This window comes from Culicoides brevitarsis, chromosome 3 (assembly GCF_036172545.1).
Source record: "Culicoides brevitarsis isolate CSIRO-B50_1 chromosome 3, AGI_CSIRO_Cbre_v1, whole genome shotgun sequence".
Classification (NCBI taxonomy): domain Eukaryota; kingdom Metazoa; phylum Arthropoda; class Insecta; order Diptera; family Ceratopogonidae; genus Culicoides; species Culicoides brevitarsis.
The window spans coordinates 35,633,631-35,650,879 of record NC_087087.1 but is presented as its reverse complement, the minus strand read 5'-3'; the positions used below and the strand labels follow the sequence as shown (position 1 = coordinate 35,650,879).

The 17,249-nt window shown below is 30.9% G+C and overlaps 1 protein-coding gene across 7 annotated transcripts in view; it reads left to right on the top strand.

Moving 5' to 3' along the window:
* The window catches only part of LOC134835629 (teneurin-a), a 196,473-nt gene extending 179,922 nt beyond the window's left edge, over window positions 1-16,551 (top strand). For 6 of the 7 annotated variants that reach the window (XM_063850541.1, XM_063850542.1, XM_063850537.1 and 3 more), the window contains 7 exons: window positions 6,785-6,904; window positions 9,015-9,114; window positions 9,176-9,237; window positions 9,299-9,491; window positions 9,871-11,243; window positions 11,515-11,840; window positions 12,371-16,551. In XM_063850541.1, coding sequence (XP_063706611.1) covers window positions 6,785-6,904; window positions 9,015-9,114; window positions 9,176-9,237; window positions 9,299-9,491; window positions 9,871-11,243; window positions 11,515-11,840; window positions 12,371-16,131 — 5,935 coding nt within the window. In that variant the 3' untranslated portion in view covers window positions 16,132-16,551. The remainder of the gene's footprint in view (window positions 1-6,784; window positions 6,905-9,014; window positions 9,115-9,175; window positions 9,238-9,298; window positions 9,492-9,870; window positions 11,244-11,514; window positions 11,841-12,370) is intronic. The other variant, XM_063850540.1, reaches the window with a different exon arrangement.
* Window positions 16,552-17,249: the final 698 nt, after the last annotated feature.

Here is a 17,249-nt window from a genome sequence, read left to right as displayed (position 1 = left end):
TATTTAGAGCATTATTCATGTGATTTTTGTTAGTACAATATTTAATTATATTTTTTAAAAAAATTCTAAAATTTTTAATTTAATTTTATGTTATATTTTAAACTTTCATCCTATTATGTTCTTAAAAATGTGTGAAAACTGTTATTTTTGCATAGAAAAAGTTTATTTTTTCTCTAATTTAACAAACACAGATCACTTTATACCCCCAATTTCCGAAAAAAATGTATGTTGCCCGTGTCCCGAATGTTATTTGCTTATGTTTTTTTTAAAGGCTATGCCTTTATCCCCCATTTCATTATAATATACACATAAAAACATATAATTATATCATTGAATGTGTCCCGTTCTTATTATTTTATGTATCGAATCCTTCCATCCAACAATTGCCTCCCCATTCATTACATTCGCATTAACATTTTACCAACACTGCACCGTTTTTTTGTTTCAAATATATGTATTTAAAAAACAACAAATCCACACATTCTCCTTCATCATGACACACAACATCATCTGCGTTCATTTTCTATCCCTTGCTCTCAATGTATATGTTTTTGTGCTCTCGAACCATAAAAAGTATCAGTTGCATATTATACATCCACACACAACTCTCATATCCTTTTAATATGAAATACATTAAATGTGTAATTATTATTGTGATGATTAAAAATTATATTTAATAATAAAAAAATTATCAATAATGTTGATTTTTTTCATTGTTTTCCTGCTCCTGTATATTTTGTCATCATTATCTCTCGTTTTTATTATCGTTATTATTAATATACCAAAAAAAGCTCATTATCTCACACAAAGTAAAACAAAAAAACGATACACAACCAAACATCATACATTAATAATTACACATTTTATGTCAGTATTCGTGCTATTATTATCATTATATTTATTTTTATGATTGTTAACACTATTTAAATGTTTTTGTCCTTCGTCACTACATGTTTGTTACGTATGTTATGGTAATATAATAATAAAAAAATTGTAACAATAAATCATTATATTGACATATTTATATTATAAAATAATTATAATGTTAAGTATAGGGGAAACAAAACTAAACTTTAGATATTAAAAAGTTATATAAATATAACCATTATAAATGAAAAAATCCTACCTTTTTCTACTTATATAATTTTTGACTATTAACTTTTCAACAGAAATTTCTGTTATTTTTTTTTTATATTTTACATTATTTTTGTTTGTTTAATAGTAATCAAGTTGAAATGAAAAACATTTCTACGAAAAATATTTAATTATAAAATTATTATTATTTCTTTTAGAGGCAATTTATTAAATTTTGCTTATTAATATTTTTGTTTATATTTTAATTTCAAACATTTTTTTTAATAATTGTATTTTTGAAGTATTCCGTTTTTGAGATTATTCGTCAAAAAGTTACTGGACTAAATATTTTTTGTTTAACAAAAGATTTTTTCATTTTTGTTTATTGACAATGCTATTTGAAATTCCATCCTGACCCAACAAAAAGAAGTTTTATTTTTTTTATGCAATATTAAAATAATTATACATATAATAATTATAAAATTGATCAAATATTTATTGTTTTTTTCAATTTTAATTTATTTTACTATTAATAAGCGTAATATATAAAATAATTAAATTACTTTTTATTATTTTAAATAAACTCATCAACAATAATTTATTTTTAATATATTAATAAATCCTAATTATCCTAAAATCCTTATATGTAACACCTTCCCAACCCGATCCCTATCCTATATGTCAGCGTCATATTTGTGTTTAAAAAGCAAAAAAAAAATGAATAAAAAATATAATTCGTCAAAATATTAGGTTAACAAAGTTTATCAAGAATAATCGTGAAATATATACAATAGAATTAAATGTATTTCATCACACTTTGTTAGGAAATTATATATTTTTTGCAGTGTTTTTATTTTACACAAAAATATAAAACAATTTAACTGAATTTGTGTTGCTAAATGTTCTATAAATGTTATAGACATAGATAATGATGAAGAAAGATAGTAAAAAAAAATAACCAAAACAAAAAAAGACTCTATACATATATATTTAGTAGAGATGTTCGCTTAATTCACTTTTTCAAGCCACTCAGCGTAGTTGTTGCTAATAAAAAGCATTTACTTGAATTAATAAAACGTACGAAACAAAGAAAAAAAAGTTGCTGTTTTTTGTGACAAAGATTAAAAAGGAAAAAAAGAAAGAAAGAAAGAAAAAAAGGAAAATAAACAACATTATCTTTTGTCTTTAAATAGCAATTACCATAATGATTTTGTCACGCAAAGCCATTCCGCAGTAGAAGTATTTTGCGGTGAAGAATTTAAAAGTAGGCAACTCTCTAAAGCCAATACGAGGGAGATAGCTGAGCGTGAACTATCGTGTCGTGTGTGTAAGTTTGGTATACACCAAATGCCAAAAGAAGAGAGTAAATTACTTATTTATAACAAGGAAAAGCAAGCAAAAAATGTACAAGAACGATACTAAACGTGCAAAACTTAACTATGCACCACGAATATTTTATTTATAAAATATATCATCGTTCTTATTATTGAGTGTAGAGGAACACGGACATGCACGAAAATTGTACATTCCTTCCTTCGAGGAACTCGATATGGTTGAATATGGCAACAACATTGTGCATTAGACAGGCGTTTTAAGTTTCTCTTTTTTCTGTAGAAACTTAAAAATTTTCGTAAAAACTTCTTAATTTGACGTTCAGAACTGATTCCTCAACAAGTGAACATTAACTTATCTTTAATTTGTGTCAAGTTTTTGAAAACGATTCCTCCCTAACAATGAAATACTACGAGATACGCTCTAATAGCACATTAGTAAAGCTAGACATATTCTGATTGTCAAGGATACCATTGACAATACACATAGATAGATATATAGAGCGTCAGATGAAAATGCTTTTACTCTGCGAGAAAGAGAGAGCGAGACCACATAACACTTAACAACGACAACTTCGTTCGATGAATATAATAAACGCAAGCAAGCAAAGCACTTAATGCCTGCTGCTATCTATCGTCGTTGTCTATCTACTTCGATGCGATGCGATGTTGGTTGTTGTGTGATACAGGAAATATTTATCGATCGGTCACTAAAATATCCATCTTTGCCAACTTTTGTTGATATTTCTCATGCCACGCAAGTAAAGTAAAGCAAAATACAAAGACAGACGACTTTGATTTAAAAGTTTTTTTTTCTTCAGAACTCCTCTTACACGCCTTCAAGAGGACGAGAATGAGAAAAGTTTTCGTTGCAGCTAAACAAAAAAAAAACAGCACACAAAAGATGAAAGAAACGGAACGAAAGAAGCGTTAAAACAAATAATGCCATAAACTCCTTCAAAAAGTACCATTTATATACATTATTTCGTGCTTTCTTTCAACTTTAATCATACTTGTGCCTCGTGCCTGTGTGTTTAAATAATTAATTAAAAGGGGACTTAAATGTACACAAAAAAGCGTAAAATTACTTTTCAGTTCTTCGTCTTTTTATTCTTCTGTTAAGACAAGACGTAAAAGACTTCTTTGTTTACTCCTTCTTTATCCTTCTTGGAGATGTCGTTTTGTACGGAAGATTCGTAAAACGTCGGAACAAAATGAGAAAAATGTCCTAATTTAAATTATTTATATCTTTACAAATCTTGACGTTCGTTGCTTTGCTAACCCCATTACACAAACACACATAATTTTGACAAAATATGACACATGAAAAATTTTATCTCGTATTTTTTTAGAATGAAAGTTTCCGAGAAATGAAAAACTAAACCGCATTTACTTTCATTGAATCAGATACTTTTTGTTCATTGCATTGTATAAAAAAATAGTTTAAAGAATTTTTAATATTTTTAAGCGAATTTCTGTGATTTTCTAAAATTTCACATAAGAAAACGAGACAGACAAATATTTTCGAAAAATTTTCAAAATAAGATAAAAATGAAATTTCTTATTATACAAAAATCTTACCTTCTTATATCATCCGTTCTGTGAAAATGAGTGTTTTCGAGCGAGTTGCATGACAAAACAAATTTCCTCAGGTTTTTTGTTGTGCCCGACATCTTCTTGAAACTTTATTTCATAGTTGCCTGTTTTAGTTTAGTTTATGACGACACACTCATTTGCATAACAAGACGACTTTGTCAGACATATTCAAGATTATTTGGCATGCCATCGTCTTCGTCGTATTTTGCTGTTGAAAAATCTTCAAGCTATAAAGAACACCTTTTAATATAATACCCGAAACAAGAAAAATGGCTTTGTGCTTCGTTTTCGTCGACGTCGGTGATGCGTGTTGTATATCCATTTCATTCCTTTCGTTTCTTCCAGATAAAGCCTACAAGATAACGTGGTTGTTTTGTAGATGTTCTGCTTCAGTCTATGCTTCGCTTGCAATATAATAAATGAAAATAATCTGATGCTGGTCTTTGCTTTCAGTTTTTTCTTCTTCTTGTATCGAGCAACAAAAGGAGTTAAGTTTCATCTTATTCTGTAACGAAGTACTTTAAGGAGGGAAACATTTTAGGGTGAAACAAAGTTTTGACCTCTTTCTCGAATATTCAAAAGCAATGAAGACGTCTCTCACCCTAATTAATATTATCTCTTCTGTTTCCTCTCCTTGACTTGACAATCAAAACAAAACTTTATCCAAGTTTATCAAGAAAATGATTTTCCAGTGCTTTTACTCCAAACAAAGCGATGTTATCCTTTGTAATTTGAGAAAACGTACAATTAACAAAGTAAAATATTTTTCTGAAAGTAAAAAAAGCATTTTTCGGGAATGAGAAAGAGGAACGGAGAAGAAACAGGAAAACATTTCAATGATAATAAATAATAATCCGAAATTGAAAACCGGAGAGGAAAACCAAAAGTTTTCCGTAATAATATTTTCGTCAAAACCACTTTTTAATCAAAATTTTGTAACTACACATTTTTCACAATATAATTTCTCGGTATGGAAAATCATAATTAAAATTTTGTAAAAGGTAAAAGCTATTGAAAGAAAGTACCAAAAATTTCTTAATTAATGTAAAAGTGAGTGACCACTTTTTACATTTTCTCCGAAAAGCAGTAACAAAAAACCACATTAAACCGGGCATCTCCATCATCAAACAATATTCAATTAAGCACATCGCCCATAAAAAAGGTCGAATTTGAACGTCATGTTTCATCAGAAAATATATAACAATAACTTTGGGCGATGACAAGATAAGCTTTTGATAATCACTCAACTCGATTGTAACATTTTTTGATCCATAAATAACACGTTTGACGTCCATAACTCATGTAACGATGATGTAAAAAAAATACCTAAAATTAAAATCGATGACTACCGTACATTTCAGAAAATAAAAATTTGAATTCCGGTACAATTTTTTGTTCATAAGAGGAAAAAAATATTTTCACATCGTCCTCGAAACGTTTTAACCTCATGGATGCTTTACCACACAGCGTAAAAAACCAAATTTTTAATTACTATGAAAATGTTCATTAAATTTTTCACGGTTGGTAAATTTTTATTTGTTAACGAAAAAAATATTAAACGAGCAAAAAAACCTGAAGAGGGTAGAAATAGGTCGACCTTACTCCATTCTAAATATTCTTTTTTATTCTTTATGTATTTTTAACATTTTCTGGTTGTCCGTTATTATCAACGGCTGATGGATTCTGATATAAATTGAAAACTTTTTTTTTGTTCCAACTGTTTGAAAAATATTAATTTTTGTAGAAAAAAAAGTTAAATGTATTTTAGAAGTTCTAATTACAATTGCTCATCATTATGATGATGATGGTTCATATGAGAATTTTTAAGCGTATTTCATAATTAATGAAAATGTACAAATACACTGTCAGATGGCAAATAAGAGAACTCTCTATAAGAATATAAAAATAGGTTAATTTTAAAGACAAGTCACATTTTTTGATTGATATGTTAACTTTTATCATCTTTCTTCATTATTCAATTAGATACCGTCAAACAAATGGATTTTGTTTTTTTTTTTATTTTTTAATCTTAATTAATTGTTAAATGTTTCATGACATTTATAAAAAAAAATATTTTATGATAGTCAACAATCCTTTCCTCAAAAATGAAAAAGTAATATTAAACAATAATCGCACTTTTCCATTCATACCAAAAAATTAAAAAAAAAATATTTAAATTATTAATAAATAAAAAAAATATTCTGTACCTTCTATTATTTTTACCCATTTTTTTACACATTTTATTAACCAACTTGCACAGCACCATAAACCATATTTATACAATCAATCAATCAACTTCAAATAAACTTCAACATCATTTTATATTATTTTTCGTTGTACAGTTTGTTTCTTTTTCTCTATTTTATATATAAACGTTTATTTTTTCAATTAAATAACATAAAAGAGTTAAATGAAATTAATTAATTTTATATATAATATATGTTGTGAATTTGATGAAATTTTTTAATATTTTTCGTATTATTTTTTTTATTTATTTAGAAAACAAATTTTTTTATTTTGATGGTTTGAGGTTTTTTTGATTATAATTTTATAAATATATGTATTTGTAAATAATTACATTATCATCTTATTATTTAATTATTATAATTAATGTTGTCATAGTGATATTAATATTTAGTAGAACATTGTAGATTTTTTGATACTAACAAAAAATAAAATTAATACTTACTCAAAATTTTCCCAATAATTATTATAACAAACAACGCACTTTATGTTTTTACACACATTCACTATACTTTTTTCTGCTCTTCCCCCATTTTTAGTCGAGTATCCGTAATGCGAGGACAAGTTGTTACACCGCAAGGACTTGGTATCGTCGGTATCCGTGTGTCAGTCGATCGTGATTCACGCTTTGGCTTTACTCTAACACGACAAGGAGGATGGTAAGTTTCATTTTTCCTTTTTTTGTTCTAACGACATGACAGATCGATGATGATGTTAACGATGACCAAAACAAAGGCACAAACACATAGCATGATAGATGAGAAATTTTTACCGAAAATGAAATGTGAAGTTAATTTAAATGGTTTTGTGTATTCATCACACTTTTCCAAATTATCTTTTAACTTTTGTAGCATGGAAATGTTTGCTAAATGGAGAAATATTATCGAACGAGAGAAAACTTTATGTTGCTAATATATTTGCTGACAAACAAATTATTTTGGTATTCCGTATACCTATTATTTCGTTTACGCAACTTCCAAATTGGGCTAATGATATATTTTACTGTCGTTTCATGACATATATAGTGTAAGAGAAACTAGCGTAGAAAGACAAAAATAAAATAAAAGGAAAAGTTGATGAGATTAAATTTTGTAAGCAGCAATAATAATAAGGCGCAAAAAGGAACGGACCGTCGGCGACATATTGTTGTTTTACGTGTGTGTGTCCTTTTTATTATTTTTTGAAGTCTTGTGTCTCTCAAAACAACAACAGCAACGGAAAAAACTTGAGATCGTCTTCAGAACATGTCTTCCATTTATAAACGAGGACACAAAAGTTATAACAAGCATAACTTTCTTTGCCTCTATATGTGTAGAATTTGATAATAATGAAGAAAACTGTACTATAAACATTTCTTTTTTCTCCCGTTTTGCCTTTAAGGTCACTTTGTGTAAATGTACAAAATTAACAACGTTGCCTTTTATATGCGAAACAAATTAGACAAGTAACCAAGTTAATGTTATTTTCATGAGTTTTATCTCTTCGAACTTTTTTTCTTCTCTATGTTTTTTCTTCGTTAATTATAAATAAGTACAAGTTCTGTTATGTACTCCGTACTTTAAAAGGATCAAAAAATATCTGATTAGCCATAAAAATAATAGGAAGTGTAAAAATACAGCACATAAATTAATCGATTGAACATAAAAATCGGAAAAATTACCTAACAATAAAAATCTTTAGGGAGATTCATTTTTTCTGAAAAAGGAAAAGAGACGTCGGTAATGTTAGTTGACTTTTTATCAATTTTGATTTTTATCTTTGAGTGATTTATTGAAAAGTTAAAAGACATATGTATAATTTTTCTGTAAATTTCACAAAAAAACTTACATTAAAATTTAATTTGAGTCGAGAATAAACAAACAAACAATAAGTAAAAGTAAATCTAACCAAGTCAAATAAAGATCCCATTCGCCATTGGCTATTTTCCGGAACATTCAACCTAATGATAAATAAAATAAGAAAGGATGCAAAATACACAAACATAAAAAATAAATAAAAACCACATGAATGTTCCAAATATAAATATTTTTCGCAGAGGCAAATGAGGAAAATTTTCATAATAATGTTGGTTTGTCTTTGTTGTTTTACTCTCATGACCATATGCTTTATTTACCTATTCCTTGTCATCCACACATACACTCACGAATAGGTATAAAATAAAACAAACCTAAAAGAGCTCGACAAAAAGTTCAAAAGGTTTCTGGTTCAGACGAATTTAATACTAACTACACACTGACTAGTTAATATTTCAGCAACAAAAAAGAGATAAAAAGAATTTATATTTGCTTGCTTGTACTTGGTTTTTCTGTGTACACGCCAACTAACTCCTTTATTTTATTATTATGTGTGTATCATTATTATTATGAAAATATAATAATAAAAAGTACAAAAAGTAAGAGAGATAATGAAACCGCATAACGTGTGCTTAAAGCTAAATTAAATATGAATCCATACTGAATTAGTAAGAAGGAGATTTTTGTAAATGTAAATGTTTTTTTGAATAAATTAATTTTTAATTAAAAAAAAATTAAAATAAAGAATAAGAATAATTTCTAATTCTAATTTTTTTTTATTGAATACCAAAATTAAAGCTTACGCTTGTTAATGCCTTCAAGCGACGTAAAAAGAAAATGTAACCCCTCAATATGTTTGCCTTTTCAACTTTGTCTTATCATCGTTATAATCATCGTTATTGTCATTTTTGTGTTGTGAATGTCCATAACACAAGGAATTGCTCGCTTAAATATTTATTATTCATTAACTTAATAGGTTTGATGTACTCGTGAATGGAGGCGGTGCAGTGACGCTTCAATTTCAAAGATCGCCGTTTCGACCTCTTACACGAACAGTTTTTGTTCCTTGGAATCAGGTATTTTTTAAATTTTTTTTAATATTTTTAGAAATTTTAATTAGTTTGAATTTCATTTCAGATTATTGTTTTGCCGCCAGTTCAGATGCAATTAAGCGATGATTTACTTGCAAAGAATGTCAAGTAAGTTGAAATATATTATGTCATTTAATATAATTTAATTTATTTTTTTTTTTTCACACAGAATAACTCCTCCAAATCCTGCACTAAGTTTCTTAAACGCTTCGCAATACAACTTTGACGATAATGACGATGCAACAAAGGCAATTTGCGCAGATCATGATCATGAATTGTTGAAACCTCAATTAACGAATACCTGGATGCCAAACGCTGTTGGAGAAATGCCCGGACAGAGCATTATCTTTGCTGAAACTCAGGTGCGTGTTGTTAACAATGCAAATTTTCCGTAATATCTTCGCTATGGTATATTAAAGTACAAGTTAGAGAGACACATTGTTATACTTAATTATCTAAGAGAATGATGTGACGGACTGTAAATTACCATAATTAACATTGCACAAGTACAACAGCAATCAATTATCATCAATAACAATCAATGTGTATTTAAACTGAGTTTCGTACATATTGAAGACATGACGGGAAAACTTTTGAACAGAGAACAGGGATTAAATATGATTCCATACCAATTAATTTTGGGCGATTTCTGTCGAAAATTTTCTCGTACTTCACATATTTCAACATACATACATTATTCGAAAATCGATTTTCATTCTCTTACTTTTTCTCATTCCACAGATTGTGCAAGAATCCGTACAAATCCCCGGATCTGATTTGCATTTGACATATCAATCATCTCAGGCGCCTGGCTACTTAAGTATAGTACACATGCGGTTAACCAAGGAGACAATTCCCGCAACATTAACGCATGTGCATGTTGGTGTTGAAATTGAAGGTTCTCTGCACGTGAAAACATACGAAGCAGATCCAAATCTTACACACACATTTGCTTGGAACAAACGCAATGTCTACAAACAAAAAGTATATGGCGTTGGTTTAGCACGAATTTCAATCGGATACAAGCATTCTACATGTAAAGATATCATTTGGGAAACGGAAACCGCCAAGCTTCAGGGATTTGATGTTGATATTTCTGACATTGGAGGATGGGGCTTGGATATTCATCATCATTACAATTTCTATGAAGGCATTTTACAAAAAGGAGATGGCAGTACGTTACATTTAAAAGAATTCCCTCGGATAATTAAGACAATTATGGGAACAGGACAACAAAGACCATTGAATTGTAAGGATCATTGCAACGGAATTGCAAAAGATGCAAGATTATTGACGCCTGTTGCACTTGCATCAGGTCCCGATGGAAGTCTATTTGTGGGTGACTTTAATCTCGTACGTCGCATTACGCCTGATGGTCGAGTATTGACAGTTTTACAACTTTCGACGACTCAAGTGTCGTATCAGTATTATTTAACAGTATCTCCCGCCGATGGATATCTGTACATATCTGATCCTGAGAAACATCAAGTACTCAAAGTAATGGCTGTGGATAAAGTTATGGATCCAACAAGCAATTACGAAGCCGTTGTTGGTAGCGGGCAACGTTGTATTCCAGGTGACGAGCAAAATTGCGGAGATGATGGACCCGCATTAGAAGCACGATTATCGCATCCAAAAGGCATTGCTATTGCTGCAGATAAAACAATGTACATCGCTGATGGAACGAATATTCGTGCTGTCGATTCAAGAGGAATAATTCACACGTTAATAGGACATCACGGGCATCATAATCATTGGAGTCCTGTACCATGCAAAGGCGCTATTCAAGCAAGTCAGGCACAATTGCAATGGCCAACAGGTTTGAGTTTGAATCCGTTAGATGGTTCATTGCACTTCATCGATGATCGATTGGTATTGAAATTAACGTCAGATATGAAAATTAAAGTTGTAGCGGGTGTTCCATTGCATTGTAACTCGAATGCTGATAAAAATAAGACGACAGAAGATGTATTGGGAACTGTATTGGCGATGGCATTTGCGCCTTATGGCGACTTGTATATTGCAGATAGCGATTCTCGTAGAGTTAATTCCATACGGGTGCTTGATACAACGGGAACAATGCGCTCATTTGCAGGACGACAAGAAAATTATGGGTAATTATTTTTTTTAATTTCACTGTAATGGATGTAAAAGAAAAAAAGTTTTGAAAGAAAGTCGAGAAATGGGAAATATCAAAAGATTTTTAATTACGACTTTTTTTGTACTGCAATTAAACTATTCAACCAGATTTTCTCGTCTTTTTCCCTTTATTTTTCTCTACTTTTATTCATTTGTTATCATCAACACATTCCAATTCAATTGTTTCAAATTAAAATTTTCTCCTTTTTTTCTCTTTTCTCGTGTCCGTTTTCCTGCTAACATTAGTAGTCAAGCGTGTGATTGTGCACCAACTAATAACAGTAATTATTCGACAACAATGCCTTCGAATACTGTCGGAGGAGCGTCAACAAAGTTAAACAGCAGTAGCAAAGGAAATCCGGATGTAGTTGCTGCAATGATGGCAAATGCTGGAACAGTGAATGGTTGTATTTGTAACGGTGTAAACGCAGGTACAGCTGCGTTTAACAACAACAAAAAGGATAATGGAGGAAAAGTTACGTCAGAGACAATTTTGTCATCTAACACAAAGTTCCAAGCAATATCCGCTATTGCCGTCGCACAAGATGGAGTTGTGAATATTGCAGATCAAGGTAATTTTTTTTAGTTGCAATATTTCGTGTTTTTGTAAAAATCAAGTATGGTTCATACAGGAGCTCAAATTTGATGAAAATGAAAAAAAATATTTTGGGCAAAAGTCAATTTTTTTACATAGTTGAGAGAAAAAATCAAAAATTTTGATGAATCTGAATTAAAAATTCATTTAGACCATCAATATTAATTAAAGCTCCTCTTAAGCATCTTCTTATTATTTATTAAAGCTCCAATTATTCTTATTGAAAAAACGGAAATAATTTTTAAAAGTCCATTTGATGGTTGTAAATTTAAAAATTGATAATTTTGAAAATACGTAAAAAATACGTAAAAACAATACGTAAAAAATTTTAAAAATACTGAATTTTCTTTTGATGTTTTTTTATTAGTTTTAAAACTTAAGAAATTGAGAAATATGAAAATGCACAACTGAAACTTTCAAAAATATTTAATGAGTATTTTACAAAAACACAATAGCGTATTTGTTCTTGTTTTTGACATAATAATTTATATTTTTTTTTCTTTATAGGTTCTCTTCATATTCTTGCTTTGCAACATTATCTACCAAATCATGATCAAAACACAGAGTTCCAAATTCCTTATCCGCCTTCCAATGAAATTTATGTTTTTAATCGTTATGGACAACATGTCGCTACGAAGGACCTAACTACAGGAAAAACTCGTTACAGCTTCCTGTATAGCAAAAATACGAGTTTTGGAAAATTATCAACCGTAACCGATAGTTCTGGCAACAAAATTCAATTCCTCCGTGACTACAGTAATATTGTAAGCTCTATTGAAAACACACAAGATCATAAATCTGAGTTGAAAATATCGCCGAACGGATTGCTGATCAAAATTTTAGAAAAAGGAAAATCTACAGTTCAATTTGAATACGACAGTAATACGGGACTTATGAACAGTCGAAGCGGAGGCGGCGAAACATTCATTTATCGCTACAACGAATTTGGGCGTGTTATTACGACAATTTTGCCAAGCGGAGAGTCAATTGATATTACATCAACGTTGGCGCAAGATTTGGGACTCGGAGTGACAGTTAGAGCACACATACAATCAATTTTTTCGCCTGCCAAGTCGGAAAAGACTGATCTACTGCTGAGCGGGGGAATTAAGATGATGACAATGACAACAGGAGAAGAAATCACGAAAGCCATGATAAGCATGAATAATAATACACTTTTAATTTCGTCACCGAATGGAGTATTGTTGAACGCAGCAGCAATTTCTCGTCATCCACTCTTAGATAAATCTATGCCAACAGAAGCTCAAATGTTGCCAATGTGGTCTCATCAAAACATTGCAATGGGCGACAGTCTTATAAATCAAATGTACTCGTCGTTCAATTTGATCGGCGGTGACGCACGAAATCCTCAACAAATTGTCAATCGTGAAATTTGGGTAAACAATTCTCGTGTACTCGGCATCGAGTTTGAGCAATTCGTGAATCGTCAAATATACTATGATAAAGATCGAGAGCCGATTTTGACTGTAACTTTTGATCAAAGTGGCTTACCTCAATCCTATCGTCCCGGAAATGGCGGATATCCATTAAATTTAACATACGATCGGTACAATCGTATTGAAGGTTGGAGTTGGGGACCCGCAGAACTCAAATATACTTACGAGCGACATGGATTACTTTCAGAAGTTACAAGTCAGCAAGATGGTACTGTCTCGTATATTTATAATGACAACAATTTGATATCAGAAATTGGTTTAGCAAGTCAGAGAAAATTCCTACTCGGATACGATACGGATGGCGGATTGAAATTTGTCAAATTACCGAGTGGTACAAAACATTTGTTCAGCTATCAGCCCTCAATTGGATTTATAAGAGCAACATATACTCCGCCAGGCAGTACAAAGCCCTATTTACAGCATTATTCGTATTCAGGAGCTTTACTACAAACAGTATTTCCGGGAGACGGTGCTCGCATTATATATCGTTACAACAATATTGGAGAATTGTCAGAAGTTTTACATGGAGACGGAAAAACAGAATTTACATATAACATGGCAACTGGACAACCAAATACCGTGATTCACACAGAACGCGATCTCGAGTATCAATGGGATTTTGAACACGTGAATGGACTTCTCGTCGAAGAGCGTATCGACTTTATCGCTAAAGCTGGCTTAAGTAATGCCAAGTTTACGTATGAGTATGATACAAATATGCGATTGACACAAGTTGCTGGGCGTATTGGCGGCACAAACTTGCCAAGTTTAATATACACATATAATACAAAAACGGGTAATTTGCAACAAATTGGTGCATTTAAGGTAAACAAGCCCAAATTCAATGTCACAACTGTATTTGATGGCGTTGCTATGTTCTCTCGAACGATCGACGGGCGTTTCCTCGAAACTCAACTCTCCGTTACAGTTCATCGAATGGAAGTTTTCCGCATGGAATTCTCACACGATGTACATGGTAGAATTTCACAAACGAGAACATACACAAAGAATGTTGGCGTCAATACTTATACAAATATTAAAAATTATACGTGGGATTGTGATGGACAATTGATTGGCGTTGAAGCACAAGAACCATGGGGTTTCCGTTATGATGACAATGGAAATATGTTGTCACTTACTTATCGAGGTAATACAATTCCAATGGAGTATTCCGCTATGGATAGAATTGCCAAATTTGGCGAAGGTCAATACAAATACGATCCACGCGGTTTAGTTGCACAAAATGCACGAGAAGAACGTTTCCATTACAACACTCAAGGGTTGCTCGTACGTGCAACGAAACGAGGTCGTTTTGATGTACGTTACTATTATGATCATTTAAATCGTCTGACAACACGAAAAGATAACTTTGGAAATGTTACCCAATTCTTCTACAATAATCACGAACGTCCACACGAAGTCAGTCAAATCTATTCACCGCGTGATGGAAAGCTCATGACGCTTTTGTACGACGATCGTGGGCATCTTATTTACGCGCAAGTCTTCCGACACAAGTACTACGTAGCAACAGATCAAAGCGGAACTCCAATTATGATTTTCAACCAATACGGCGAAGGAATCCGAGAAATTATGCGATCTCCATATGGGCATATTGTTTACGACTCAAACCCATATCTCTATTTGCCGATTGATTTCTGTGGAGGTATTTTAGATCAAGTAACATCTCTCGTGCACATGCCAAACGGTAAAGTTTATGATCCTCTCATCGGGCAATGGATGTCTCCTAATTGGGAAGACGTTGTCGCACGCGTTTCAGAACCAACGAAATTGCATCTTTATCGCTTTAATGGCAATGATCCCATCAACATCGATCATGATCGAAATCCTCCAATCGACAATTTTGCTTGGCTTAAACTTATGGGATATCGCGCCGAAAGTCTTATGCCTCAAACAAAACAAAATCTGTGGAATTTACCATCGCCATGGAGCAAAAATACGGAATTTACGAGCACACCAAAGCCAGGGCGCATTTACGATAAAACGCATTTGGGAGTTGCTTCAGGATTTTTGGCACATCTCACATCAAGGCGAATTTCAAGTGTCTCGCAACTTTCAGGTCCGCCTAAATCTGCATTGAAATCAAATGCCATAAAAGTTGGTCCCTTCAAGTTGGGAGCTGAAACAGAACCTCCCTTTGGTCGAGGAATTCTTGTTTCACGTACACTCGAAGGACAAGCAATTGTCTCAAGTGTTCCTGCGGCAAATGCCATTTATCGCGATGTTTATACGTCGGTGTTTAATCGCACACATTTGTTGCCCTTTAGTTTTGTCGTTCATAATTCTCAACAAGATGCTTTCTATTTCGTGAAAGATGACACATGGCGCGCAAGCGAAGATCGTCAACAACTCAAACGACTTCAAGGTCAAGTAAATACGACTTTCCACGAAATTACGAAGGAAAATGGAAGCAACGGAAAATATTTGGATGTCAAGATACATGGTATTCACGCAGTAATTAACTTACGCTATGGAACGACGCCAGAAAAGGAAAAAAGCCGTTTGATGCATCATGCAAAACTCACTGCTGTACGAAAAGCGTGGCATCGTGAAAAGGAACTCTTACACTTTGGCTTACTCACATCCATGGATTGGAATCAAAATGAAATCGATGAAATCATCAAGCAAGGATACGCGAATCAATTTGAAGGTGAGTATATTCACGATGTCAACACGTATCCAGAACTCGCAGATGATCCATACAACATTCGATTTGTGAAGAAGAAATCTGGTAGTACAAAGCGCAAAAAGAGAAAAACCGATGATGACTGTCTCGAAGGAAGATCTTGCTAAGAAAGTATTTTATTTGATAAACATAATAAATAAAAAAAGGTGATAAAAATAAAGAGAAAAAAAACTCGAATCGATCATAAATCGTATATTTTTATGCAAATCTTACGGATTTTGCCAATATATATTTAACAAAAATAAATAATAATATAAATGTTAACTCATTATTACTAAATAATAATTAAATTTATACACGAAGATATGAGGTGATTCGAGCTTTTTGAGACTGGCATATGTAAATTATATAAAAAATGAGCACGAATTATTTATTTAAATAAAAAAATAATTGTAAAATAAATGCTAAAATTAGAAATCATTATTTGTAATTTTATTTAGATATTTGCTAATAACAAGTTGAATAATAAATAATTAAATAAATTTACAAATAATAAAACTGCAGAAAAAAATACAGCGGAATTTAGAATAGAAGGAACCAATTGATTAACATTAAAATGAAAAAAATAACCTATAAATACTTATAAATTATTATTATATTATATTATTATTACAGTGATTGTTAAACAATTTTAAGGATAAAATAAAACAATATTTTAAGAAACTGTGAATTGGGACAAAAACATAAACATGCAAAAATAAATACAAAATAAAAGTAGATAGTAGATAAATAATTTTAGAAAATAATGTAGCAAATATTCTATATGGAGAAATTTAAAAACAAGTAACACAACAAGAAAAACTCTAAAAATAGAAGATGCCAAATCAATTAAAAATACGCAAATTTTACTATAAATAAAGGACTATAATCTTATTTTTGTAAAAAAAAAACACGCCGTAAAATACAAAATATTTAAAACAAAAGAGGAGAGTCTTTATCACTGACAAAACAAATAAATAAGTAAATAATAATAATAATAAATGGTATAACTTTATGAACAAAAAAAGTATTAAATGTATGAAAGACTCGAAAAACGAAAAAATACTCATATAATTTCCTTGGTTTGTATATTTTTTGTAAATATAATGATAATAAAACATTTGTTTGTGTAATATTGAATTAAACGTTGAAATAAAATAAACAAGAGGACTAATCAATCAAACTTATAAATATTTAAACAACTTTTTTTTTTTTTGAATACAATTTTTAATTTATAAAATTATTC